Raw genomic sequence first — 27462 nt, 5'->3', positions numbered from 1 at the left:
TGTGTTGTGTTCATTAGCTTGCGTACACCAAAACATCACCATCATACTGGTCCTTTTCCATGGTGTTATGAAAATTGTAGCGGGTCCACTGTCCTTCCCAGATCAATGTGCGTCGAGAATCAGTCTATGAACTGAGTCACTACTCGTCTTACAAGAGCACATGCCGCTCTGGTCTAGTGACAATATTTCTTGCTCCACTGTAAGATAGTCTGCCTTTCCGTAGGGATATGAATGACGTGCATATTACGGATCGTCTGGTGTAGATACTAGCTACATACAACCACCAGTATATAGTTTGCCTTGGAATTCGCCGTCATAATGCTTCAACGAGCTTTGATGGCAGTTGATGATTGACATCCGTAAATTACGTGTTTCCGTTAGTAACAGATAACGATTTCACTGAAAGGTTGTGACCCCTGGCTGGCCTGGTATGAGTCGATATCGGAAGTTTCCCATACATTGAAATTGGTACCATAGATGACACTTTGCGGAATATTTAGCGACTGAGAAACCTCCAATTGTATCCAACTCACTTCCTACTTCCCGACTATCATGCTCTTCAACACAGGGGACAAAGATATTCCTTGATGCATGTTAAAGTCAACTAAATCACTCAGACCACAGAAAATACCTCTGCATTTCACGCGAGCACTATCTCAAGTACTATATGGTGAGCTGCTTTCAAGACTGCAAAACTATTGCCTATGTAACTATTAGATCACTCGATTACAAATAAAGTTAAGGTTATAGGAGTCACTAATACAATGTCCAGTGAGGCCTCATATGGTTCGGATATTGGGTTAAACTTTAGGTTACGTCTTGTATAGTCTTGGTACAGAAAAAGAACACTTAACTACGAAAAAATTAACCAATCGCAAATTCAAACTTTCTCAATTGATAAAAGTACTGCATTATGTTTCGACGGAACAAGTAAGTGACATGTTGTCATAAAGTTTTAATTTTTCAATCATCTTCCCATTCTTCCGTTCTCACCAATAAAATAAACGCACGACTGATAAATATGTAACATTTGTTTATTGGTGGTAATTGACTTTACATTAATAAACAGAAATAGTAAGCCATTTTAAATTTATTATAAGAGCAACAATTATCGTCCAAATCCTCCTCCTCCTCCTCCTCCTCCAGTTCCTCCACCGCCGATTCCACCTCCTCCACCACCGATTCCTCCTCCTCCAATGCCTCCACCGCCGACTCCTTTTATTCCAATTCCTCCTCCTATAATAAAACCGCCAAATCCTCCTCCAATTCCACCACCTCCGATTCCTCCTCCTCCTCCTCCTCCTCCTCCTCCTCCAAGACCACCACCGCCGATTCCACCTCCTCCAATTCCACCACCGCCAATTCCTCCTCCTCCTCCTCCTCCAAGGCCACCACCACCGATTCCACCTCCTCCAATTCCACCACCGCCAATTCCTCCTCCACCTATTCCTCCTCCAATTCCTCCACCGCCGATTCCTCCGCCTCCAAGGCCACCACCGCCGATTCCTCCTCCTCCACCAGCTATCCCTCCTCCCCCAATGACACCGCCGATGATTCCTTTTCCAACAATATTGCCACCGCCGATTCCTCCTCCTCCTCCGCCGCCGCCACCACCGCCGATTCCTCCGCCGCCTACAAAGCCTCCGAATCCAAGAGGATAGATAATTATTGGCACTTCAAATGTATGAAAGCGGGTTTGCGTCGCATAACTGTGGCCTGTAAATCCTTAAAGAAAAAAAAGGAAAGCACTTAAACACTGCTAAACACAAATAAAGTGCTCAAAACACTTTTAAGTATAATATCACTTAAAATTATATATATATTGGCAGCGCACTGAGCTGCGATTACCCCTCCTCACAAATAGTATAGCCAGCAGCCGAGCTTATAAAATGACCACCCCGACTGGGAGTATTGCAGAGAAAGAACACACTCCTGGCTACATGTTGGAAGATAGCACACTGTTAAATGGGAGATAAACAGGATTTATTCGCATTCCAATAGGGCATGATTGTGGGTGTCTGAGCAACAAGTGCGTCAATAACCCAAACAGCAACACTTGTCGGATTCCCCCTTTTCTGTGTAGTGAAAGTGTACAAGAAGTGGCGAGAAAGTGGGGTAACGGTCCCAAAAAAAGACAGGATTGTAAAGGCGTATAGAAGTTCGAAACGTGGAACAAGCATAGCTCGTGACAGCCAAACGAATCATCAATGTCCAGGAATACAATAGTGGATCCACAACAACCCTATCATACGCAACTATACGGCGTACATTAGTTACGACTTCTCACCGCTAATTTCGTCATGCTTGGGCACAGAAACACGCTAATTGGACCGCGGACAATTGGAAAAGAGTGTGTTGGTCCGATGAATAACGGTTTATGCTACATCACTCAGAAGGACGCGTGCGTGTGTGTCGTCAACAACACGAAGCTATGGATCCCTCGTGCATGGTGCGTAATGTACAGGCAAGTGGAGGCTGTTGTGTGATTTAGGGATGCTTCTATTGGCATGGACTGGAACCGTTGGTCTGCATGGATTCCATCTATTGTGTATTTGCAGATGTTAAGGGATCACACAATGCAACACTTCTACCCACACGAATTTGTATTTTCCAAGATGACAATATATGATGTTACTAAACCAGGACTGTATTTGCTTGGCTTAAGAATCACTCCACGGAGGTGTGAATTGGTCTCTTAACTCACTGGATCTTAATCCTATATAACATTTATTGGATGTTGTGGAACGAGCTCTTCGCACCATAACTCCTGCATTGATATCTATATGCTCATTGTGGGAGCCATCAAGAATATATGGTGCCAGATCCCCGTGGAAACGTATCGGCAACTACCAGAATCCATGCCACGCTCTGCTCTGGCCTCCTCTGAGCAAAAAATGGATCAACAAAGTATTACGTAAATAGTCGCAATTCAGCAAGCACTCCGTACATTGGCAATGCTTTATTGATTTGCCCATGAGTGGGCCACGGAACTCAGTGGTAAAGTGGTAACCTCTGATGAGAAGGATCTTTAGTTGGATCCGGGACCATGTAAGTTTGTGTTTGACAATATCATTGTAGGTTTTCTTGGAGTGCTCTCATTTTCTTCCGGATTTTTATTCCACCTCTTATTTTATAAACATTTACTTTCATTAAACAGCCGTATTCCTTTAGCCTACAGGACACAAACGTAGGACGTAAAACTATACATTTAATTACACTTATTTTGAGTTGTCCATGGGATAAGATGAGTGAGCATTTTCGTGACCTAATACGAGACGAGACGATACACTTTCCAAGATAAGACACATCAAGTCTTCTCTTGTAAGCAACCCTATGTCCCTTAGGCTCATGTAGACGGATAATTAAAGTAAATGAATGATTGTGAAAAAATTGGTAGAATAAGAATGGAGGAGAAAACAGCCCACATAGCACACATACGTCCACGGAACTTCCGAGACTGACCCTCAATGAACAACAGGACATCCTGGGACATCCGAATTTGCTCCCGGGACATCCATAGGAACTGCGCGGGTTATCCAGATGTCCGCTAATATTCCGGGAAACCGGATATTCTACGGGTCCTCAAAGGGACGTGCACTGGTAAATCAGGTGATAATGTGGTCCAAGGTAGGTCAAGCATGGGGTTTCCCTGGGATCGCTTGTCCCATCTTCGATGTGCCGTGGACATCCTACGTAGAAATCCTTTAGGACAGCTCATGCAGTACGTCCATGGGATGTATACTCATTGTCCCAATAATCCCGGGAACTAGTGAGATAATTGGGATCAAAATGGGACATCCTAGGGAAGTCATGTGCTATGTGGGAGAAGGACTCCGAGAAAACATACAGACACGATGTAGTACACCACAGACTCTTGATCTTGGATCGAACCCGGGACGTTCGCATCAGAAGTGAGCGCTTTACCTCTGAGCCACCATACTCCATTATTTTCTTCTCTCTTTCTTATTGCATATCATGGAGAAATTACACGCCATGTTATAAAATTTACATGTAAAAATCAGATTTAAAAGTGGATTGTAGTTTGGCTTTCCTTGTGACTTTAGAAGTAGCAAAGTTCAGGAGCAACATTGTGTTACATCATGCGGACTAAGTGAAAAGTGAGTGCAAAGTTAATTGACTTTGTGCACAGTTTGCATTTTAATAAGAGCAATGAACTTAATTGTCTATTGAGTGAACTTAATTGCTGTGAATACATGTTTCAACCTCGGATACAGTAGAAAAATTACGAGGAAAATCGCGTGACAGAAAGATAACGTTAGGTTAGCAAAACTCACTCTCACTTACCGAATGGCTATTTGAGAATGCGTTACCCCCCGCAGGGAACATGGTCAAAGTTGCTACTCGGTAATTTTACTTTTGTCAGAGTTATAAATTATACTGTGAGCCAGTCAGGGTTTCCCGGTCTTTTTGCCAGGTCTAGGTCTATACTAGCAGAGTTCCAATACTTTGCACAAAGCATCTTCCAAGCAGCTGTTTCTTTCTAAAAATCCTCTTGCCTGGCAACACGTCTTTCCTTTTTGTCCTTCCTTTAGACATCTTTTAAACAGCAGGTGGTCTATTGTTCCGAAACGCACCAAATACGCTCGAGCTGACGTTTTCTCCGCGTTTTTATTGCTTTCGCGTTTGTGATTAGCCATCTACATTTAAATACATGGTCAGAGTATTCCAAGCGTACGCATGAGCAATAAATGCGCTTTGCAAACGCTACCCAATAGCCGAGTACTTAATGTAAGCAGAATATACCAGCAGAGTCAGATTTGAGACTGATGAGGCCCTAAGCTATTGAAGGTAATGGGACCCTTTGTATGTCTGTCTGTGCAACCAATCCATGCAGAACGTAGGGACCCTATATACAAAAATAGGCAAACTAGTGACATTTTAGGGACCACGCCAACAGACCCCATTACTTACATCATAGGAGCATATATAATACAAATTACTATTGCTATATGTAAGTTTTATTTTATTTGTTTTGTTTTATCTTAAGTATATTTTGAAATTGTACATCAAGTTCTCTTTTCCTTTAATTTTTGTGCTCCCCAAGAGAGTGGTGCCAGAGTTATAGCTTGTTTAGCTTATACGTAAATGCGTCACTGTACACCAGGCAAAGTTGGAGCACTTGTACTATTTTCAGACTTGTAAACATAAAATATACTTTTGCTACATCGTTCGGAAATACTTCACCGGTGGAATTTAGTGTTACAAAACGTCATCTTTGATATGCACTCCTACATTTTAATCCTATTACAGCCTTTGTAATGATTATACACTAGCAACATTGCACTTGCAAATATGAAATACTGGTTTCTTCCGACAACAGATTAAAAAAAAAAAAAAAAAAAAACTTTACACAATCTTCTTTCATAAACACTTACTCACTTTAAACGTAAAATTACCATTTTTTTATGATGGACTATTCTTAATTAGTACCTTTTATTCTACTCGTGATAATTTTGTCGTTCTGGTGCACATTATAAAAATAAAAATAAGCATTCTGTGTACCATTTTTAAAACGTAAATATGTAACAATTCAAATCTTTACTCTTTGTAGTAGATTCAGAATGAAAATGAAAATTTAAATAAAAAGTTGAAACAAAGGTATGTATAAAATAGTTTCTTTTTTAAAAATTAATGTTACATTGTTTTTAAAACTTTGTACATCGGGTTTAGGAGCGGGAAACACCTTTCGGCCGGCCTGTCCTAGTGGAAGTAAAATATTAAATCCGCTTCTGCATGTGAGGCCATGTGCTAGTAATAAATGTTTTAATCCTTCAGTCAGGGGTGCCCACAGAGGGGGGCTATGACGCAAACTGCGTCATTGAAATATTTGGGGGGGTTAAAATTTATATAAATATGTTTGAGGGGGTGTAAAATTAATCGAAAAGAATTTTTCATGGAAGAACACCTACGGATAGACAATTGGGGAGGTGCGTCATGGACATAAGGGGGGTGGGCACCACTGCCTTCAGAGGCAACCTTTAAGTGCTCATTGACGCAACTACTGCGTCAATGCTTTAAACGTTAAGGGGACAGACTACTAAATATTTTTCAAAAGCTAACAATTTTTCTTTTGCCTGTTTTTCATAAGTGAAAAGAGATAATGAAAGATAACTTACCACAATAATAGATAATGTTATTCTACATCTGAAAATACGTATCGGAAGAATAATCAGTCTTGCCATCCATAGAAATGACAGTGTGGTCAAAATTTGAATTATCCAAAAATCTTGGTTAAGTCAGAGACTAGAAAAATAAACTCAAAGGTAATTGATGACTTATTATGATATCTGTGTTCCTTGTTAATTACTTTTTAAATAATAATTTTATTTATTTGGTAATAACTTACATAAATTTTTGCAAACTAAGTAAGTTATTATAAAATAAATACAAATAATATTTAAAAAGTAATTAACAAGAAACACAGATATCATGATAAGTCATCAATTACCGTTGAGTTTATTTTTCTAGTCTCTGACTTAACCAAGATTTTTGGATAATTCAAATTTTGACCACACTGTCATTTCTATGGATGGCAACACTGATTATACTTCCGATTTGTATTACCAGGTGTAGAATGACATTATCTATTATTGTGGTAAGTTACCTTGTATTATCTCTTTACTTACGAAAAACAAGCAAAAGAAAAATTGTTAGCTTTTGAAAATTTTTTAGTAGTCTGCCCCCTTAATAGCTCAGCCCCTAGTTAAGATAGGAAGATAATTTTGAGATTAATGTGTTTCTTATGGCTAAAGCTTTATATGCATTATATATGTGTGTGAGGGATACCACAGCGGAGGGACAGGGTAAACTTGTGTTTTTTGTTTGTTTTTGCATCCGATTTTTGGGGGCCATTCCTCTCCCTTTGGGGATACAGTCATAAAAATTTGTATGTGAAGCAATGGAGTAGTCCACTACATGATAATACCCTGTATGAGTACTTGTTTCTTATACGGGGAAGGCAGGGGTAAAATTGGCCTTTTTTTTTTGCCTGTTTTTTGACGTAAATTACATTTAAGGACGGTTCCGTATGACACAATATATCCTTCCACTGAATTGGTCTAGAAACATAATGCTTGTTCCTGCACATGATGAGTGCAGCAAAAATGATATGCATATGACATAGAACTATGGTGGGGGTAGTGGGGCCGCGGTGACTCAGTGGTAGAGCGTTCACTCCCGGTGCTTGGGGTCCCTGATTCGATCAATGTTCGCGCCGTGTGGACTTTGTGGTGGACAAACACCGTGCTCATGGGTTTTCTCGGGGTTCTTCCGCTTCCTCCCATTTTCTTCATTTCACTCATCTCTTATCATCATCGTCTCCTTTAGCCTTACCGGCATAATCGTGGGACGTAAAACTTAAAGATTTCAGTTCATTTCTAGGGATGGCCAGAACCGGTTCCTGGTGGAACCTGTTTTCGGGTCTGAACGGATCCGGTTCTAGAAGATCCGGTTCCGGAACCGGTTTTTCGGATCCAGGTCTGGAACCGGTTCTTCGGATCCAGGTCTAGAACCGGTTCTTCGAATCCAGGTCTAGAACCGGTTCTTCGGATCCAGGTCTGGAACCGGTTCTGAAAACAGAACCGGTTCTTCGCGGAACCGGTTCCGCTGGAACCGAAACTTTGTGACCATCCCTACGCTAAACCCGAGCTGCTGGCAAGCTGTGAACAGTATGCTAGATGAAATGGTGGAAGCGACAGGCAGGCGCCCAGGCGGCGGCATCTTGTCTCATTTGGCTAAATAAACTGGGTAACTGGCAAACTCATTGGTTAAACAGGCAAACTGGCCAACTCATTTGGCTAAACACCCACTGGTGGACCAAAATTGTTTTTCTGGGGGCACAAACGGGTCTGGGCGGGGAAGGCACAAGCGCATGGTCCTCTTTGCATTATTTTTGAAGGTGAACTTTATGCCTCCTTTACGGGTCTTTGGGGGCTTTCGGATCCAGGTCTGGAACCGGTTCCTAAGATCCGGTACTGGAACCGGGTTTTCAGAACCAGATGTGGAACCGGTTCCTAAGATCCGGTTCTGGAACCGGGTTTTCGGATCCAGGTCTGGAACCGGTTCTGAAAACCGGATCTCCGAGAACCGGTTCCTCGCGGAACCGGTTCCGCCGGAACCGGAACTTTGTGGCCATCCCTATTCATTTCATATCGTGGGGGCGGAGTGAATGTGAAATTCAATTACTTTTTCTTCTACGCATAACACTTGTTGATGATTTTTTTTTACATAAAACGAATTCATTATGTTTTTCTTTTTAGTAAAACACAAATTCTCTATTTTCCTTCACACACACACTCACTCACAGTAATTTATTGTAGAAAGAAAAAGTTACTAAAATTTTCACCCCTACGTTCTTGTCTATATGCAAATTCATTTGTTTCATATTGTTTAAAACGTTTTTTTCTTTCTTCTTCTTCTTCTTCTAGGAATCGGGCGGGAATCAGGCCCTTAGCTAGCCCAAAAATGTAGGGGGGACCGGTATAAGTTAAAGGGAGGCCGATCGAACTATATTATAGTTCATCACTATATTATAGTTCATTGGTAAGCATACCATGAAAATTTTAGGGGCCAGTAAAAATTTAGAGGGGCCCAGCCCCTCCTACCCTCCGTGGATACGGGCCTGGCGGGAATTGCAAAAATTCTACCTGCTTGGAATATGTGTTTCATAAGCTGTCCAAGAATGGTAATCATGACTCTGTGGTAATTAGGAGGTCACCAGGGCCCCCAGCGTGCGAGTCTACGATTTCGTTCACATCCCTGGCGGGCGTAGAAAGGTTAAACACTTTTGAAGTTACGAAATCATAAACCTACCGAAAAACCCAATGCCAGCTTCTGAAGTTTTCAAGTCATCATCATCTTTCTCTTCTTTCTTCTCGGAGTCCTCACTGTCAGCACTATCACTGAGAACTGCTCCAACTAAGGTTATCAAAATCTGTGAAGAAAGAAAGAAGAAAAAACTTAATAATAGAATTATTTTACAATTTTGAGAAAGGAAAGGCTGTGAGCAAATATGTTCCTAAAAAAAGAATTGATTGTATAAAACTACTTACTCGATATCATTCTAACTTCATTATTTTACGATTTTCTTTTACTTTTGTGTTATTCCCTCGATAAAATAAGCGTTTCGAAAAATATTGGAAAAAAGTTCTTCTTGTTGTTTACCTTTATCATAGGTTGGTGGGCAACATGGAAATTTTAAAACTTTTCTCTCCCTTGGGAGACCTGTTTTATAATTTGATAAGGCTTTTTCTTCGTAACTGCATCTAGATATTCTATCCTTGGTCTTCCTTTTGCTGGTTTTCCTTCTGCTCTTTCCTCTGTCAACACGGTGATCAAATCGGAGTGACGAATAAGATGGCCAAGCATACTGTTTCTTCTTTTTCCTATTATCTTCATGATCTGTCTTCCTTCATTATCTTCCTTTAGTACGTCTTCATCCCTTTTCCTTGCGATCCATGATATGAGCAGCATTCTGCGCCAACACCACATTTCTAATGCTTCCAGTTCGGATATTTCAGCTTTTCTCAATGTTCACGTCTCTGATCCGTAATGGGGCGTTTACACTTAGTCGATTTAGTCGCACGACTAAATCGACTCGCTGCATTTGCCACTAAATCGAAGCAACTAGGCCGAATCAGATTGATGGATGTGTTCAATTATTTCAACCACAGAAAATAGAACGTCTTTTAATTCAGTTGCCAGTCGATTAGTCGCCTTCGATCAACAAGCGATTAAGTTGAAGTCCCGTTTACACGGTCGATTAAGTTGAAAGTGACGTCAATTCAACTGAATCGAACGCAAATCGACTAAGTGTAAACGCCCCATAAAGTACCACGCTCCATATCAGGGTCTTAATAGATCATTTTCGAACGTCCAACGACACATTTCTTGATGTTAGCAGCCCTCTTTTCCTATCGAATGCTTGTTTAGCCTGTGCTATTCTGGAACTTAGCATCTTTTTCATTTCTTCCGTCCGAGGATATTAGACTTCCTAAATAGGGGAACGTCTTAACGTCTTCGATTTTCTCTGCCTCTAGCCATACGTTTGCCCCTTCCTGTCCTGTTCTTGTGCACTTTATCACGTTGGTTTTCTTATTTATCTTTATTTCCATTTTTAATTAAGGGAAAAGATTAAAAGTTTAATTTTCTTATTATTTAGGAAAGGCGTCTCCTAAGGTATTCGACTACCTCAATTGGAAAGTACTCCGACTGGAATCAGGGGCGTCATTTAGGGGGGAAGGAGGGGCAATTCCCCCCCCCAAGAGTTTGAGGAATACATATACTTTAATAGATTGCCTACTAATATACTAGTACAAAACGTGAAAGCCTTGTGTCAGTGGTGCTTTTGCCCCCCCCCCCAAAGCGAAGTCTGAAATGACGCCCCTGACTGGAATGTTAGAGGATTAAAAAAAAAACTCTGGTCGAAACAGCCAGGAGAATTACACAAAGTTTACATTTATGCTGGTAGTTGAATCGGTCAGTAGCCAAACAATAGTCTATGGCGCTACATTCGTTGTACAAAAGCAGAGGAGTGATTCCTGAGAGTAAAACAAACAAAAAAGTTCATACAAACATAGGGCGAAAACCCCATCGTTTACGTGTTTATAGGCTGCCGAAAACACGAAAAAATGAATTCTAAAGGTCCATAGCTCCAAAACTATGGGACCTACTGTAGTCGACTCGAGACTTCACTTAGAAACTAGTATGTGCTCTATCCAAAAATACATGTTTTAGAATCCTAAGGCACTCACGCAACAATTTTTATGGAGGTAGTTGGAGAGTACTTTATATCATATGCCCGTAATCAAACTCCCTCTATAAAAATATTTGTGAAAGCACCTCAGGATTCTGAAACACGCATTTTTAGAAAGAGCACATACTAGTTCCTAAGTGAAGCCTTGACCCGACCAAGGTAGGTCCCATAGTTTTAGAGCTATGAACCTTTAAAATTCATTTTTTCATGATTTCGGCAGCCTATAACACGTAAACGATGGGGTTTTCGCCCTATGTTTATTGGAACTTTTTTGTTTGTTTTACTCTCAGGAATCACTCCTCTGCTTTTGTATATACAACGAATTTAGCGCCATACTGTATATATCCTCTCATACCCAGCAAGTATGTAAGGTTTTAATATCATAAGTGTTTGTTGAGGTTTTACCAACGGTTTGCAGATGATATGGCGCTTGTTGCAGAATCTGAAGAGAAAATTATTAAGATGTTAGAAAATTTGAGGAAGGACTATGAAGCATATGGGATGAAAATAAATGTGAGAAAGACAAAAGCCATGGTGATTGGAACGAAGCGGTCGGTGTCAACTATAGAAGTATACCTTGTTCAAAATAAGAAACGAATTGACATTAGAGTAAGACGAATTACTCTGTTACCGCATCATGAGTATTCCGCTAAGGCGTCCCCTATTACTTTACCCTCTCTAATGAAAAAAGAGTAACAGAGGACACTTCAGCGGAATAATTCATTATGTGGCAACAAGGTAACAGTCTTTCTCTAAATGTCAATTCGTTTCTTATTTTGAACAAAGTATAGGAGGGGAGAAATAAATAGAACAAATACTAGTTTTCGACACTTGGATAGTATTATTAGTGATCGTATGAAGTGTGAACGTGAAATTAAAGCAAGGATAGGAATGGTGAAAGAAGCCTTTAAGAGGAAGAAATAGTTATTTTGTGGGAACTTGAATAAAGAGTTGAGAAAAAGACTTATAAAATGCTTCGTGTGTAGTATTGTACTGTATGGGTCAGAAACATGGACGTTACGTAAAAATAATGAGCAAAAGGACTGAGAACTTCCGAAATGTGGGTGTGGAGAAGAATGGAGAGAATTAGCTTGGTCGAGGGGAAAACAAATGAGAGAGTGTTACAAATGGTGGATAAAAAAAGATCAATTTTAAATATTATCAAGAAGAAAAAGACAAATTTGTTGGGACATAGGTTAAGAAGGAACTGTACCATGAGAGAAATGCTAGAGGGTACGGTGGCAGGAAAGTGGAGGAGGCGAAGGAGACTACAATTAATGGACGATATCTAAGCAGGAAAATCGTACATGAAAACGCGACCGTGAAATCGCACGTGAAATCGCAGGAAGACCATGGAGCATGGAAGCTACTCAGTTGCAGCAAGTGACCTGTCAATAATGGCAGAATACCTGTGATGATGAATATGACCATTACAAAAAAAAATCATATACTTGAGGTTAAACTAATGTCAAACAATACAATATTCTGGGCTTTATTTGCTCTCTAACACTCAAAGTGTGTGAAGTTTCGACATATTCTTTGACCAATATTCTTTGAGATTTAACCAAAAGGTCTATAAATTTCAAAACTTTTAACCTCAAAAAGTTATTTCATCTTTTAACCTTTTAAAAATCTAAGCTTAGCACATATTTCTATCAGATTAAATTTTTTAACATAACAAACTTGGCCGATATAATCGTTCTAGCTTTGTAATAAAAACAATTCAAAAACACGCGTTCATTCAAGACTTGTTGTGTAGAGTAACAGACAAACGTACAAACTTTACAGTCTCAGAAGATCTACTAGCAAGATCCCAATAATACGAGGAAGAATCAAATAGTACGGTTACAAGGCCAATATTTCTGGGGTTTCACTGTTGTAGATGAATGAGGAGTGTCTGGTAATTTTCCCTTACTACATGGAGTTGGCAACTCTGCAGAGTTTCAGCCATCCGCCACCTACGGCGCTAGTTGTAGGTAAACAAATGGCGACTCGTTTGGAAAACTGGTCTCTCGAAGAAGTCGGCTCAGTTATTCGATTGCTGCAAGCGAAACATGTAACCATGGTTGAAATTCACCGCTAGCTGGCAAAGGTTTATGGCCAGGACTTCTCACCGAGGGCGTCATTCTGCTTCACGACAACGCGTGCCCGCATATAGCCCAGAAGACCACCGCGCTGTTGAAGCAGTTTCGCTGAGACATCATCGACCACCCTCCCTACAGCCCGGATCTCGCTCCAAGCGACTTTCACCTGTTGCCGCACTTGAATGAGCACCAAGGATTCCGTCGCCTCGCTTCAGACGAGAAGATGAAACACTTCGTGACAACGTAGCTGAAAGCGCAAGGACAGAGATTTTATGGGAGGGAATCCTCACGATGCAATAGGTGATTCAAGGGATATGGAGACTGTCGAAAAATAACCAAATATACTGTCTATTAGGTGTGTTGGTTGTATGAAATAATATATGAGCCGCTCGGGGGAACATAATGATATATCACATTTTCTAACTTTCGAGAAAACTGAAGAAAAAAAGATCAACGTTCCCATACACTTCAACGCAATGGCACATAGCAAACAAACCTCTTCTACCATCTGCACGTACATATGCGAAATTAAACTACCTACATACTATTCTGTGGTTCAATTCCAACCCATTCTGCCTAATAACTCAATTTCGTTAAAAAGTGGCGCTTACCGTTATGTTCCCCCGAGCGGCTCATATATACGTTTCACTGCAGACTGTGTAACCTTACTTTCTTATTACTTCCCGAATTTATTTATTAATTCTTTGTGGCATGTGCTATTGTACACTGATGACTATTTGGTTTACTTAACATACTGAGTTTGACTTGCCTGATGTAGAGGATCAAAAAGTAAGAATCGATTTCGTTGGTGGGGATATCTATCCACCGGAAGTGGTAGAAGCCAACAATTTCCGGTTTTACCGTTGATCAGTAGAGAGCAAAAACTGTAATAGATGGCGAGAAGCGGTTTGTTGCAATTAAATAAGCGTCCCAACAATACACTTTATCTCTTTCCTTAACCCTCGACTAAAACCGGAAAACAGGATACCGGGTCAACGTATTTTTACACCGTAGACGAGAAATATTTCGATGTCCTCTGTACCTCCTCATGTCAGAGCTGCCAATATCAATTAGTGACATTACTATTGTCTTTTAAATTTTGGTAAAAGGCCTATGTCTAAGCAAAAGTACTCTCCGTTACTCTCCTGACCTGAACATAAGTTGCCTGTGGTGTGCGGGGTCTTTAGTTCGATTTTAGCTGGCGCCAAGTAAATTTTATGGTAGACAAACACCGTGTGCAGGAGTTTTCTCTGGTTCTCCCGTTTCCTCCCACTTTCCTCGTTCCACCATTTCATTCATTTCTCATCATCACCGCCTCCTTTGGAATAGCCGGTATAAGTGTTTGACGTAAAACTTAAGAGTCTTCATCCCGGCGAAATTAAAATATTGCTAATTTTACAGTAATTATGTGATATCTTCAAATGTGGAACAAGAGCGCCCTAGACAGTATCATTTTACATGAGCAACCGTTATCACGATTCACTTATCTGCTTTAGATTTCGAGCCATTTTGAAAATCGGCATTTATTTTTGCGTTTCTAAACGGCTGAAAACGGAAAGCCGCTAGCTGACTTGTGATAACGGTACCTCACGCAAAATAATATTGTCTAGGGCGCTCTTGTTCCATATTTCAATTATCTTTTATCTATTTGAAGATATCACATAATTACTGTAAAATTAGCGGTATTTTAATTTCGCCGGGATGAAGACTCTTAAAGATTTCATTTCATTTCATTTTCTGAACATAAGTTAAGGTTATTTCGATTTCATGTACGCGGTTAAGCTTGCTATCATATATGGTTTTAAGATTTTAAATAGCTTCTTGTAATAATTGTTCATCCTATTAATGCTACAAACTCTGCAAAGCGAAAAAAAAAAAATATGCGCCGATCCTAAAATTTGCGCTCCTCGCGGCTGCCTAGTTCACCTACATGGACGAACAGGCCCTGACCGGAAATGATAGAATTCCAGTACAACTTCCGGTTTCAAAATTGATCTACATAGAACAAGAATCAGAGATAGCCAGAAGCAGTTTTTTTTTTGAATCGATATAACGTTTTAAGAATATGTACACTCATGTCCAAAATGATTGTCGCATATCTATATCTACCAGTGTTGGGAAGTAACGTAACGCAAGTAACGCGTTACTTGTAACGCGTTACTTTTTAAGTAACGTTTCCTAGTAACGCGTTACATTTTTTCCAAAGTAACTGTAACGGTAACGCGTTACAAATTTTTAAGTAACGTACCTAGTTTGCGTTACTTTTTTCGCGTTACATTTCGGATAAGTAACTACAATATATGTATATTTTTTTCCGAAACAAATGTTTCTTTCCTGTAAGTGAATTTCTCAGAAAAAAAAACAATCGAGCGACCAACAGTCACAGACACACAGAGGAACAGATAAGTTTGTAGTGCCACTTGCTGTTTTTTTAAAAATGAGGACAACATTAGGGAAATCACGTGTACTGATCACCCGGAAGATTTTGTCGTAGATTTTGACAGCTCCAAATCAATACATTCAGTGAGTGAACTAGGAGTGCAATGATACCGGTAGTCTATTTTACTTTGATTGGTGTTGTTTTTATAAAGATGGAGAACGAAAATATTTTACCGTTCGAATATTTTACTCAGTTCTTAAGAATACTTTTTTCTTAAGAGCTGAGGATGATGGTGGACAGAATTTAAAAGTAAAGTGTCTGAAGTGCCCCGGCGAAAAATGTTTATCAACAACTAGCTTGCTATAATTAACGATTTACAGTAAGGGGTTAATATGAATAAACTGTGTTCTGATGAGCAGGCCTACTTTATTACTAGAAAATAGTTTGCTGATGGTATGTAATATTGGAGTTCTTTCAGATCAGTTTGCTTATTCTAGAGTCCCGTTGATTATAATCTATAATTATAGAGTAGTGTAATGTTTTTCTATATTCTTTATTTTTAATTTTACTTAACAATAATATTGTTATTATTATATAATTAGTTTAGCAGAATAATAATAAGCAACCATTTTTTTCTAACGCTAAGGGATGAGCACGAGTCAAGCTAAAACTCGACTAGACTCGAATTCAGGTCGAGTTTCGAGTCAAGTCAAGGGTAATATTCTCGAGTCGAGTTCCGAGCCGATTCAGTTTTTCGCGTCGAGTTTCGAGTCCAGTCGAGTTTGATAAATGGCTCAGTCGTTTTAAGTCGTTTTGAAATCATGGCCTGATTAAACTGGAAAACGAAAGCCATAAGAAATGTAAGCTAAACAGTATATGGAATACTTTTAGTGTTGCTCACGAGAGAGGACACTGCTTGCATCTCGTCTCGTCTCGATAGCAAGACAACAAGAGATTTTTTTTATAACAAGCTCAGCTCGGCTCGGCCCAACTAAGAAGATGGCTCGAGCCGGCTCACTTGGGGTGAACCATCGGCTCGAGCTGGCTTGGTAGGGATGAGCCATTTGCTCGGTTCGGCACAACTGAGCCGAGAGCTCTAGCCGAGTCGGTTTTGTGAGCTGTTGGCTCAGCTCACTTCTCGGTTCGGGTCGATAGTGAATGAGCTGTGAGCCGAGCTGCTCGAGTCATTGACAATTCTAAACCCAGGCCGAGCATTTTTGAAGATATTTGGCCAGTGCCCTATAACTTTTAACAGTGTTTGGCTCGAGCCCGAATACTCAAAACCCTCAACCCAAATTCAGGAGCTCGTGAACAATGTCCTTGACTCCTTGACATCACGGCTACCGAGGTTGGCAATCAACTAGTTTTTTAGTATTCAAATACAAACCGCCTACCTTTCTTTTTATATACAATGTTGTTATAATTAATAATAATAATAATAATAATAATAATAATAATAATAATAATAATAATAATAATAATAATAATAATAAGTTGTAGTAGCAGTAGTGTAATTGATTATAATTATACTGTCTATGTAATATACTTGAAGAATGTACTCGAAACTACACACCGGATTTGGCTCGAGTTGACTCGAATCTCGACCCCAATTCAAGTCGAGCTGGAGGAAATTTTCCGAGTCGAATTCTCGGGTCGAGCTCAAAGATGTCTGTTTCTAGTGGAATCGAGTGTCAAAGGAAACTCGCACGTGTTTATCCCTACGAGTAACGCAGTATGGCATTTTATCAATGTTATATTATATGAAAATGTTCATATATCAAGTAAAAATTTGTCCTTGCATTTACATAAAGCGATTCAGATCGTGCAGTAATAATAATAATAATAATAATAATAATAATAATAATAATAATAATAATAATAATAGCTATAGTAATAGTAGTACGGAAAATTGAAGCCATATTTTTTTCACATTTTTAAAGTTTCGGACCTAAAAGTAACGCGTTACTTGTGAAGTAAAGTAACAGTTACTTTTTGAGGGCAAGTAACGCGTTACTAACGCGTTACATTTTAAGAGAAAGTAAAGTAACTTGTAACGCGTTACATTTTTACAAGTAACTTACCCAACACTGATATCTACAACTGTCTTCTTGTAAGAATATAATTTGATAATGATTTTGCAGGGTACTTTTAATACTGATACTACGTGTATAATCGGGAAATGTATATTTGTGATAAATTTCATAGGAAAAGAATTATAAATACGAAAATTAGAATGAGTAAAACAAAATGTTGCTAAATGAACAAGAAAGTTTTATTTTCGATTTTTTGTTCTTATTTACTGCTCTTTTGACATGAAATTTTCCACATACTTGTCTTTGCCGATTATACACATACTAACATTGTAAGAAATACCGGACGAATTCGTTATCAAATTATATCCTACAACAACATATTTATAGACATGCGTCAATAATTTTGGACATGAGTGTACCATTTTAATTCTTATCCCTCTATTTAAACTGCCATTTCCGATTGATTTCAGCCACTTCCGGTTTTAATGTAGACCGCTATGGAGTAAAAAACAGTAATATATATCAAGAACTTATCTGCAATGAATTAAGTGCCCCAAGAACCATTTAACCTCTAATTTTTCTAGTAAACCGGAAGTGGTAGAAATCTACTGTTTGTTCCAGTGTCAATATTGAGTTTCACACAGACCAAACTTCTTCACTTGATGCACAAACATGACAACACTTCTATCTGTTAAGACAACGTTTATAAACAAATGGGTGGAGCTCGCGAAATCGCGAGTTTTTTCGCAGCGCCTGGAGTTGTGTAGCACTTGTTTCCACTCACGTAGGGGCACGGTAGCTCAGTATTCGAGCGCATACCTCGGGAGCATGAGGTCCCTGGTTCGAACCCTGGCTAAATAAGTTTGTAGTCGACAACATTATGTCCGTGGGGTTTTCTCGGGGTACTCTAGTTTCCTTCCACTTTCTCACTCCACCATTTTTTCCCATTATCATTCACTTGGCTTTAATCACCGCCTCTCTTAGCCTAAAAAGAGGGCATAATCGAGGGACGTTAAACTGAAAGATTTCATTGCACTCATAATATTCTAATTGATCCACTAAACACTGTTTTTTTGTGCTATTCCAACGTTTCAACATAAGTAAATGCATACGTTCACATATACTTACCAAAACTTTTGCGAACATAATTAGTGTGGTAGGATAAGAGAAGCTGTGCTTGCTTCGTTTCAAAATACACTAAGCTGAAACTAGGAAGCAACTGGTTGTATATTTATATATATATATACACACATAAAAGCTTGGAAAAAGAAATGAACTCTTTCTCTCAAATATTCAATAGCTAAGTGTATTTTTTTTTTTTTTTTTAATTTACTTCAGGAAGGGAAGGAAGAAAAGTGAACGCATTTGAGCCTGGGATGCAATCACACAGAGCCACGCGTGGAAACATTTTGTGCAAATATTATTATTCTTTAATTCATTATAATTAGAGTTGGTTCTATTGCATCTGTCAATATATTTCTCTTTCTTTTTTACTTTATGCTCTTAGGAATCAGTTGTGCTTATTTCTCAGGATAATTATTATCATATATTTATCTCGTGGTGGAGTTCCCGCACAATTTGTGTCCTGTATCCCATAATTAAGATGTGAGAATTTACATTTTAAGTTCTCAGGCAATAAATTTAATTAAAAGGAAGTTGGTTTTCATGTCCGTTTTGACTTACCAAAAGTTACTTTCTCCCAACGGCGTATCTCATATGCAGAAATCCTAACATTATTATTGGCATCTAGCAGGTCGGGGGAGGGGGGAGAGATTTGTTAAAAGGTGAGATACACATCGATAATAGATATGACTGAAGTATAGAAAGCGCGTCCAGACAATAGCTAGTCGGGAGACTTTGAATTTAGCACAACGAAGCCGTCATAAAGTTGGTGGTTCCTTTGGAAAAAGAAAAAGCTAAACGTTGCCACACGTAGTGCCACACGTATCTCATATGCAGAAATCCTAATATTGTTATTGGCGTCTAACAGGTCGGGGGGGGGAGATTTGTTCAAATATGAGATACACATCGATAATAGATATGACTGAAGTATAGAAAGCGCATCCAGACGATAGCCAGTCGGGAGACTTTGAATTTAGCACAACGAAGCCGTCATAAAGTTGGTGGTCCCTTTGGAAGAAGAATAAGCTAAACGTTGCCACACGTAGTGCAATTCCTTTCCCTCTCCTTCTCTTCCTCTCTTTCTCTTCCATCCATATGTTAGAGACCTGCATGGGCTGGGCTCGGCCCAAAGCCTGAAGCCCGGCCCGCCCTGCGGGCCGATTCTGTGTTTCTTTGAGCCGGGCCGGGCCGGGCTTGGGCAGGCCGACACTCATTTCTCTTCAGGTCGGGCCGGGCTGGGGCAGATTAATTGCAATTCTTTAATAATTATTGACTTTCGTTAAACGATAATTAGAATAAAGGCAAACGTTGAAGAAGTGTGCCCGTGGAAAATGTTACAAAATGAAACTTTTAAAATTTATCGGGCCTGGGCAGGGCTTGGGCCAAGAATTTTGAAAAACTTATCGGGCCGGGCCGGGCTCGGGCTGAAAATCTCCAAAACTTTTCGGGCCCGGGCTGGGCCGGGCCTAGGTACATTCGGGCTGGATTGGGCTCGGGCCTAAACATTCGGCCCGCGCAGGTCTCTACCATATGTCTATCAGTGTGTGTGTGTGAGGTTGCGTCAAAGAAAAAGGATCATTGACAAAAAATTGGCAACAGTTTGGGTTCAGTTTATTGCCCGTCAATCAGTTTTTAAGGGAGAGGAAAACCAAACAGGGCAGCATGAAAAGAAACCTCACACGGGGGCGGCATCGCTTTGTGAGCAAGTGGGTGTCTTTAGACTGAAACTATTTTACACGAAGTGATATGCGTGATTATAAGTATCATGCGTAGTTTTCGAGAAAAACGAATGTTTTTGCAAAACAAAAATTTATAACAGCAACAGGCGTACAAAGGGCTGTACAACAAGGGGCGTCATTTAAGGAGGGCAGGAAAGCAACTACCCGATCCCGAGTTTCTGACACACATGCTTTTTAATAAATTGGATACTAATACACCAATAAAAACAAGAATTTTAGCAACGATTAAAAAAAATGGATCAAAAGATTGCGAGTTTGACCGATAATTAGTTTTTGGATCAAGGGCCACAAAATTTATCCTAATATCGAGATTTGTACCATATTCTCTGTAGAATGAAGGAAGCCCTTTAAACAGCAACTGTGCTACAATTGTGTACAGTTGGTTGACCCACGTTATCCACCAACACCCCCACATATACCCTTTTGTTCTCTATTCCGTTCTTACGGTGTCATACTATATCTTCTCTCTTGTTAAAACGATATACTTCCTATCCGTATACCTCATGGTATTTTTCAACATATCTTTTAATTGTGTACTTCTGCCTGGATCCGACTTACCAGTCAGGATGTGGGGAAAATCCCCCTCTGAAGAATTGGGTGTCTCCCATAGCCTAAGTTTTGAACTTCCGCATGTTAAATTTCTCGTATGTGCATCTTATAGCCCCTTAAAATGTCCTTTAATTCATACACTGACTCCTACCGGCTCCGATCTTGCTTTAGAGGACGCAGAACTTCACAATAGAGTTATTTTGGAAGCCATTTTCCCGACTAATCCCCAATTTCCCTCTCCACATGTCACGGAACAATATGCGTGATAACTATTTGAAACGATTGCTTCATTTTACAGATGATGTGGTACAATTCTTGATATCAGGATAAATATTATTGCGTTTATATTTTTATATTATGTTCTCTTTATAGGTCAGGTCATAGGTTCGGTTTTGTATGTACACAGGTGTTGGTATACAACCTTTCCCTTCATACCTATTCCGTCTATCAAAACAAAACTTCGAGATAACTTGTATTGTGTGCTTTTACCCGGGGCCACTCCAGAGGGGTCCAAAGTTGATGGGAGGGATTTCTCGACATTCTTCCAATTTTCCCTGTCCAAGTACGCTATGGGTTCCAATACACAACACCTATGGAAAGCTTGTTTCATGCTGAAGAGAAAGAACTATAAACCATAACTTTCCAATGAACAGTTTTGATACAATAGCTATATCATTGCGAATCTACGATATTCGTAATACTAAGAGAGTTAATGAGTCCCAGGGACTTACTCCGTTGTCCATGGCACCTAATGTTTTGTGCATGAATATATCTTTATTATGTTTATTGAATGGACTAGGTTTGGTCCGGATGTCACGGACCTTACCTATCACGCTTATTTAAAAAAAAAAAAAAAAAACCGGAAGAGTAGAATGGGCGAAAAAAAAAAAAGAAAAACGCAGTTCTTACATGGAATGAAATTTAACAAATACAATATTATTTCTGAACAAAGAACTTAACGACACGGAAAGTGAATGAAATTCTTAGAAATGGTAAGAAGGATTATTGTTGTACGTGGAATGCGAAAAACTAACAAATTTATTTCGGGGAGGGGGGAGCCTTGAGCCCGATAACCCCCTAATATGCCACTGGGAATGATGATGGTTGACAACTCAATAATGAGATATATGCATCTGAAAAGCCTTTAAAATAAAATCTCGAGTATACTCGTGTTGATAAAGGGACCAATATCACCTATAGAATTTGTGAAAATAGGCTAGAAATGCATTTGAATAATCAAAATGGACGCAAGTGAGAAGAGGAATAGCTTCAAGAAACAAGGAAGAAAACGAAAGCGCCAGAATTTGTTTTATCTAAGAATGTTATAAAATAGAAGATCTACCCATACAACAAAATCGTGAAGCCAAACGTCATAGCTTCGCCACACCTACTCTGTCCACTCCGCACCACTAAGATCGCAAAGTTTCGAGCCAACAATCATGGCGGAAGCGAAAGTAGCCAATCAGACGTGCCGGCTCAGACGATGCTCAATTGTTTTTCGGATTCATTGAGCTTATATGATGAAGATAGGTATGGGCAGATCCCCTATTTTATAACATCCTTGGTTTTATCAGAACCACTACTGTGTACAGAGTTGGCAACTTCAGATAACAAAATTATCGATTTTTGTCTTTAAAATTATTGTATATTACAAAAATTATCATATGTGCGTTATGCACGTGATATACCTAATTGTAGAAACAAGCAAAATGAAACTACTAATAATAGCAATAATATATGATAAACTTACCTAGTAATCTTCAGTTTCGAACCAATATTTCTTTCAAAAACAATGTACCGGGGGGCACATTTAGTATTCGGAGGGGCACATATTATTTTCACACGGTACTATTCTATTTGGTCTAGGAATTAATTCGTGCGGTTGGTACGCACACATTGAAGCTGTAGTACAAACACAAAATACATAGATACCTTAAGAAAAATATTGTCCATCGCTAGCCACCACTTTCGCCCATCTGTCAGGCAATGTACGGATTCCGTGGCGAAAGAAGTCCTCATCCTTGGAAGCGATCCAGTCAGAGACCCATGTTTCGATATCTTCTGAAGAAGTAAACCGCTGTCCAATCAAATCGTTGTTCATGCAATCGAACAAGTAGTAGTCCGAAGGAGCAACGTCTGGTGAATACGGCGGGTGGGGTAAAACTTCCCATCCGACATTTTCTAAATAGGTTTTGACCGGTTTTGCGACATGTGGGCGAGCGTTATCATGTTGAACAAGAAGTTTATCATGTCTGTTCTCCCATTCTGGTCGTGTTCTGGCCAGAGCTTGCTTCAAACGCATTAATTGTCGTCGATAACGTTCTCCATTCATAGTTTCACCCGGTTGCAGCAGCTCATAGTACACCACACCTTTCATATCCCACCATATGCACAGCATAACCTTTGCACAGTGAATATCTCGTTTTGGTTGTGATGGACCTGGTTCACCTGGTTTCACCCAGGCCTTTTTTCGTTTAGGGTTCTCGTAATGGATCCACTTCTCATCACCCGTAATAATTCGATGCAGAAACCCCTTTCTGCTCTGTCGTTGAAGCAGCAATTCACAAATGGTTTTTCGTCTTTCAACGTCTCTGTCTTTCAATTCATGTGGAACCCAATGTGACATCTTTTGAATCATTCCCATGGCTTTCAAGCGTTTGGAGACTGTTGTTTGATCAACGCCTAATGCTGCTGCAAGTTGTTCCTGCGTTTGACACGAATCCTGCTCGAGCAATGCTGTCAATTCTTCGTCTTGAATTTTTTTGGCTGTCCAGCTCGCTCTTGGTCTGCCAAGCCGAAATCACCACTTCTAAACCATGCAAACCACTTCTGACATGTTCGCTCAGCTAGAGCATGGTCACCATACTCTTCCACCAAAATACGATGACTTTCAGTCGCACTTTTCTGCATGTTAAAGTAATGCAGCAGGACACCCCGCAAAAACACTTTATCAGGCACAAATTGCGCCATGTTCACTTAACTACAAACTGGTGTTGTTGACGCTTTAATCCACTGCCCTATACTACGAACGATACGCGATGACAGGGGTTTGCAACACATGTGTGGATACACGGAACTGTGGGACGCTCCGTTCGTTGCGCCATCTCTTGTCCACCCGCACGAATTAATTCCTAGACCAAATATTTACTATTATATTATAGACGTATTATTTTGGTCTCCTCCAGGTGGTACCTTCAGAGCCCCAAGGGGCAATGTCCCCCCAAAAAACATGTCTGGAAGAAAAACTATTTCGAACTCCAAATCGGCGTCACTACCCTCACAATTTAATACTTATTAACATTACTTTCAACAGCATTTCAACAGCAATAATATTTTCACCCCCTCGTAAAAGTAATTGAATTTAAAGAATAGCTGCAGGGTTGCCATTTGTCAATTCTCAAATTGTTATTGATTTATTTTAGTGGAAATAGTTGTTAAAGACCTTAGTTGTGTATTGAAGACCCTGCCAGTTTAATAAACAGGCTAACATACGTTTCCTGTAGTAGTCAGGCCTTTAGTATGACGCTAATCATACGTCAAAATGACTCTACATAAGGCCCAGTGTGTTTAAGGCGAGTTTCGCATCAGTTTACAGTGGAAATGAAAGAAGACCACACAAATGCATATGAGCAAAATTTGGTTCGTTTCAGCACTGAAAGAGATGCCTTTTTCATCCGTCTCGTAGATTGGATTGTGAGAAAGAACATCCTTCCAATCATTGGAAGGATGTTCTTTCTCACAATAATGCCATCCGTCAACACAACAATGCAAGGCCGGCCACAAAGCGGGAGAAACTTCTTCGTTACCAGGAACGTAGCTAGGGGGGCACGAGGGGTACTGGCCTCCCCAAATCTTGGCTTGCCTCCCCCCAAATATTTATTTAAAATGTTACTTTTTTTATCCGACAATAAATGAAAAAAATTATCCGTAGTAAACAGAAATTATTCATACTTCTAAAAAAAGATTATTTTTTTAAAACCATTTATAGGCTCTTTCTTCAAAGTTAAGTGAACCGTAATAAGTGTATAAGATCAGTAACTTTGGGGGCTGGGCGTCATTTTCGTTAACATTGGGAGGTTCTTCCAGCCCTTAGGCTAGTTTTAGACGAAAGCATTTATTGTAGCATTTCTCGTAGCAGATGTGCTGCCAAAAATCTCGTATAATATTCTATGGCATCAAAAGTATATTGTGCTTTTACACGGTAGCATTTTGATAAGCATTTTGTCTTGACGTAGCAAACAATTCACTGGAGAAGAGCGCAATTATGGCTCCAAAACTAAAACCAGATATTTCAGTCACTATTTCTTCTAAAGCCCTTTTTCGCATATGCTTATTATGATAAAAAGGACTTTTAACGGTGCAGTTATACTATACAGATCCATAGATTTTAAAATTTCCAGAAGAAATTTCTAATATTTTAATAGAGTAGTGTATAAGTAATGGAAATATGGTGTGCACTTACATCTGAGATGCGTATTTACGTGGAAATATAGAAATTAAAGTCGAACCTGAAATGCACGTAATCTTCAATAAGCTGCCATAAAATTTTGGCAAGTCTGTAATTTCCCCATTTTGTATCGAGAACAGAACCCAACCAACCCCTTCGGGGCTTCTAACCCGTTCTCACTACTACTACTACTACTATCACTGCTACTCCTACTCCTACTCCAACTATTACCACTACCCGTTCCTACTCCTACTCCTACTACCGTACTCTTACTATTACTACACCTACTGCTACTGTTACTATTACTAAGTACTCCTACTTCTACTCTTCGGAATACTACTACTTACACCTCCTACACCTACTACTACTACTTCTACTACTATTACTCTTACTACTACTACTACTACTACTACTACTTCTACAACTACTCCTACTCCTACTACCTTCGGATAGTATTCCGAAGAGATACGCTATCGGGTAGTACTTCACTATCCAAAAGTACATGTTTCAGAATCCTAATGTACTCACGAAACAACTTTTATAGAGGGAGTTTGGCAACGGATATATAATTTGAAGTACTCACCAACTACATCTATAAAAATTGTTGCGAAAGTACCGAAGGATTCTGAAACTTGGATATTTGGATAGGGCACATAGTTTCTAAGTGAAGTCTTGACCCGCCTACGGTAGGTCCCATAGTTTCGGAGCTATGAACCTTTAAAGTTTATTTTTTGTATGTTTTCGGCAGCCTATAACTCCGAAAGGAAGCATTTGTGCACCCAGGCTGAGCTATACTTTTTGTCCTATCTTGGCGTCAGGAATCACCTCCCAAACGTCGTCGGTGTTGTTTTGAAACACCATAAAAGTTATTTCAGCATTACTCGAGCAGACGGCTCTACCAAATTTTCATACATCTATTGCATTTTCCGGTTTCTTCTTGCACAGCATGCACTAAATAAGGAGGTAATGCATAAACTACGATAATATTACGCTCTTTATCGCACAATGCTTTGTAATAGAATCGTATATTGCATTACATGCAGCGCAAACGTCCATTGCTAACAGAATATTCCCGCAGTTTATTTCCACCTTTTTCGCGCCCTTGTACTCTTCCGCCTCCCGCTTCAGTAAATAGTTACACTTATAATACGTTCATTACCATTCAAAATATATTTCAATATGATATCCGCTGACTGAAATTACTTATATTCACACTTCTCTTCTTTTACGAAAAGTGTTTGACATCGTATTTTACCTATAAATTTTGTTTTTGGTAGAGCTGTCGGTTCGAGTGAACCCGTTATTTCATTTACAAATATGCCCCCTCCCCCAAATTCAGAACTGGCTAAGTCCCTGTTCGTTACCAAAGATCCAATTTCAGGATATTTTGCCGCACGAACTCACCTTATACCCCTGACCTTGCCCCACATGTTCTAAAAGTTTAAGGAACATCTTAGGCCAGTGTTTCGCATCCGACTTGCAAGTTATCAAAGCACTGCTTTTTTGGTGCCATCAGCAATTGGGCTCATTCTTCATTGATGGCATGCAACAACACAAATGCGTGCAATGTTGGCGCAAATTCATTGACGCCACTAGAGACTATATAGAAAAGTACGAAGCTTTAATTCGATGTTAAAAAAAAAAATCACGTAGAACAATTGATAAAACAATTAGAGGCTTTCAAAAAAAAAAACATTGAATAAATCTCGTATACCAAACGTTAGTGTTACTATTATTATTTCAATCTTATTGCTTTAGAAAGATAATTGTTGCCTGCATAAAAAGAATCCTTAAATATTAGTCTTTGTTTAGATTATATTTTATCCTAAAATTTGGGGGTCCGATATTGTTTTATGTACAGTATTAACGATACTGATGTTTTTTAATGAAGGATTTTCTTTTCACACAGTTTGGTGAAGTACTGTGATGATTGTTGACGAAGTATCTGATAACTTAGATAAAAACGAAAATATAATTTATTGATATTTCTCTAGTTTTAATACTGAATATGATTTTTTTTTTTTTTAAATAATTTTCATTTTAAGAAAATTTCCATATCAGATATTACAATGAAAGACTGAAGCTATTCTTTTTATTTCTCGACCTGGCAATACTGAGTCAGCGCTCGATTTATCCCGCGTGTGTATGATTAATCTGGGAGTATATTTATACAGTAGTTTAAAGTTTTAAGAATATAAATGTAGTATTTGATTTTTTGAAGATGAAGGTAAGTTATACAAGTTGGTGTGTAAAATATTTAAGTTACAAGTCTTGTCTTTAATTGGTAGTAAATAGTTACTCAATAATCATAGTACAAGGGTTACGGTATCTTAA

At 39.3% G+C, this 27462-nt stretch overlaps 2 protein-coding genes across 3 annotated transcripts in view; one reads left to right on the top strand and one right to left on the bottom strand.

Moving 5' to 3' along the window:
• LOC145669565 (maternal effect protein oskar-like) overlaps positions 1–27462 on the top strand; it is a 142065-nt gene that overhangs the window by 66642 nt on the left and 47961 nt on the right. Inside the window, exon 1 of one of the 2 annotated variants that reach the window (XM_081737777.1) lies at positions 27200–27355. The exons of the other annotated variant lie outside the window; for it this stretch is intronic. Coding sequence (XP_081593903.1) covers positions 27350–27355 — 6 coding nt within the window. The 5' untranslated portion in view covers positions 27200–27349. Of the gene's footprint in view, positions 1–27199; positions 27356–27462 lie in introns of those variants that run through there. 2 annotated transcript variants of the gene reach the window in all.
• On the bottom strand, positions 1109–18461 carry LOC145670545 (uncharacterized). The gene is made up of 3 exons (XM_081739349.1): positions 18400–18461; positions 8833–8953; positions 1109–1725 (listed from the first exon to the last, which is right to left on the bottom strand). Exons 1-3 carry the CDS (start codon positions 18415–18417, stop codon positions 1109–1111), a joined length of 756 nt encoding a protein of 251 aa, XP_081595475.1. The 5' UTR covers positions 18418–18461.

This window comes from Thermobia domestica, chromosome 14 (assembly GCF_964235325.1).
Source record: "Thermobia domestica chromosome 14, izTheDome1.hap1.1, whole genome shotgun sequence".
In the NCBI taxonomy this organism is placed as follows: Eukaryota; Metazoa; Arthropoda; class Insecta; order Zygentoma; family Lepismatidae; genus Thermobia; species Thermobia domestica.
This window is presented reverse-complemented; position numbering and strand designations above follow the sequence as displayed.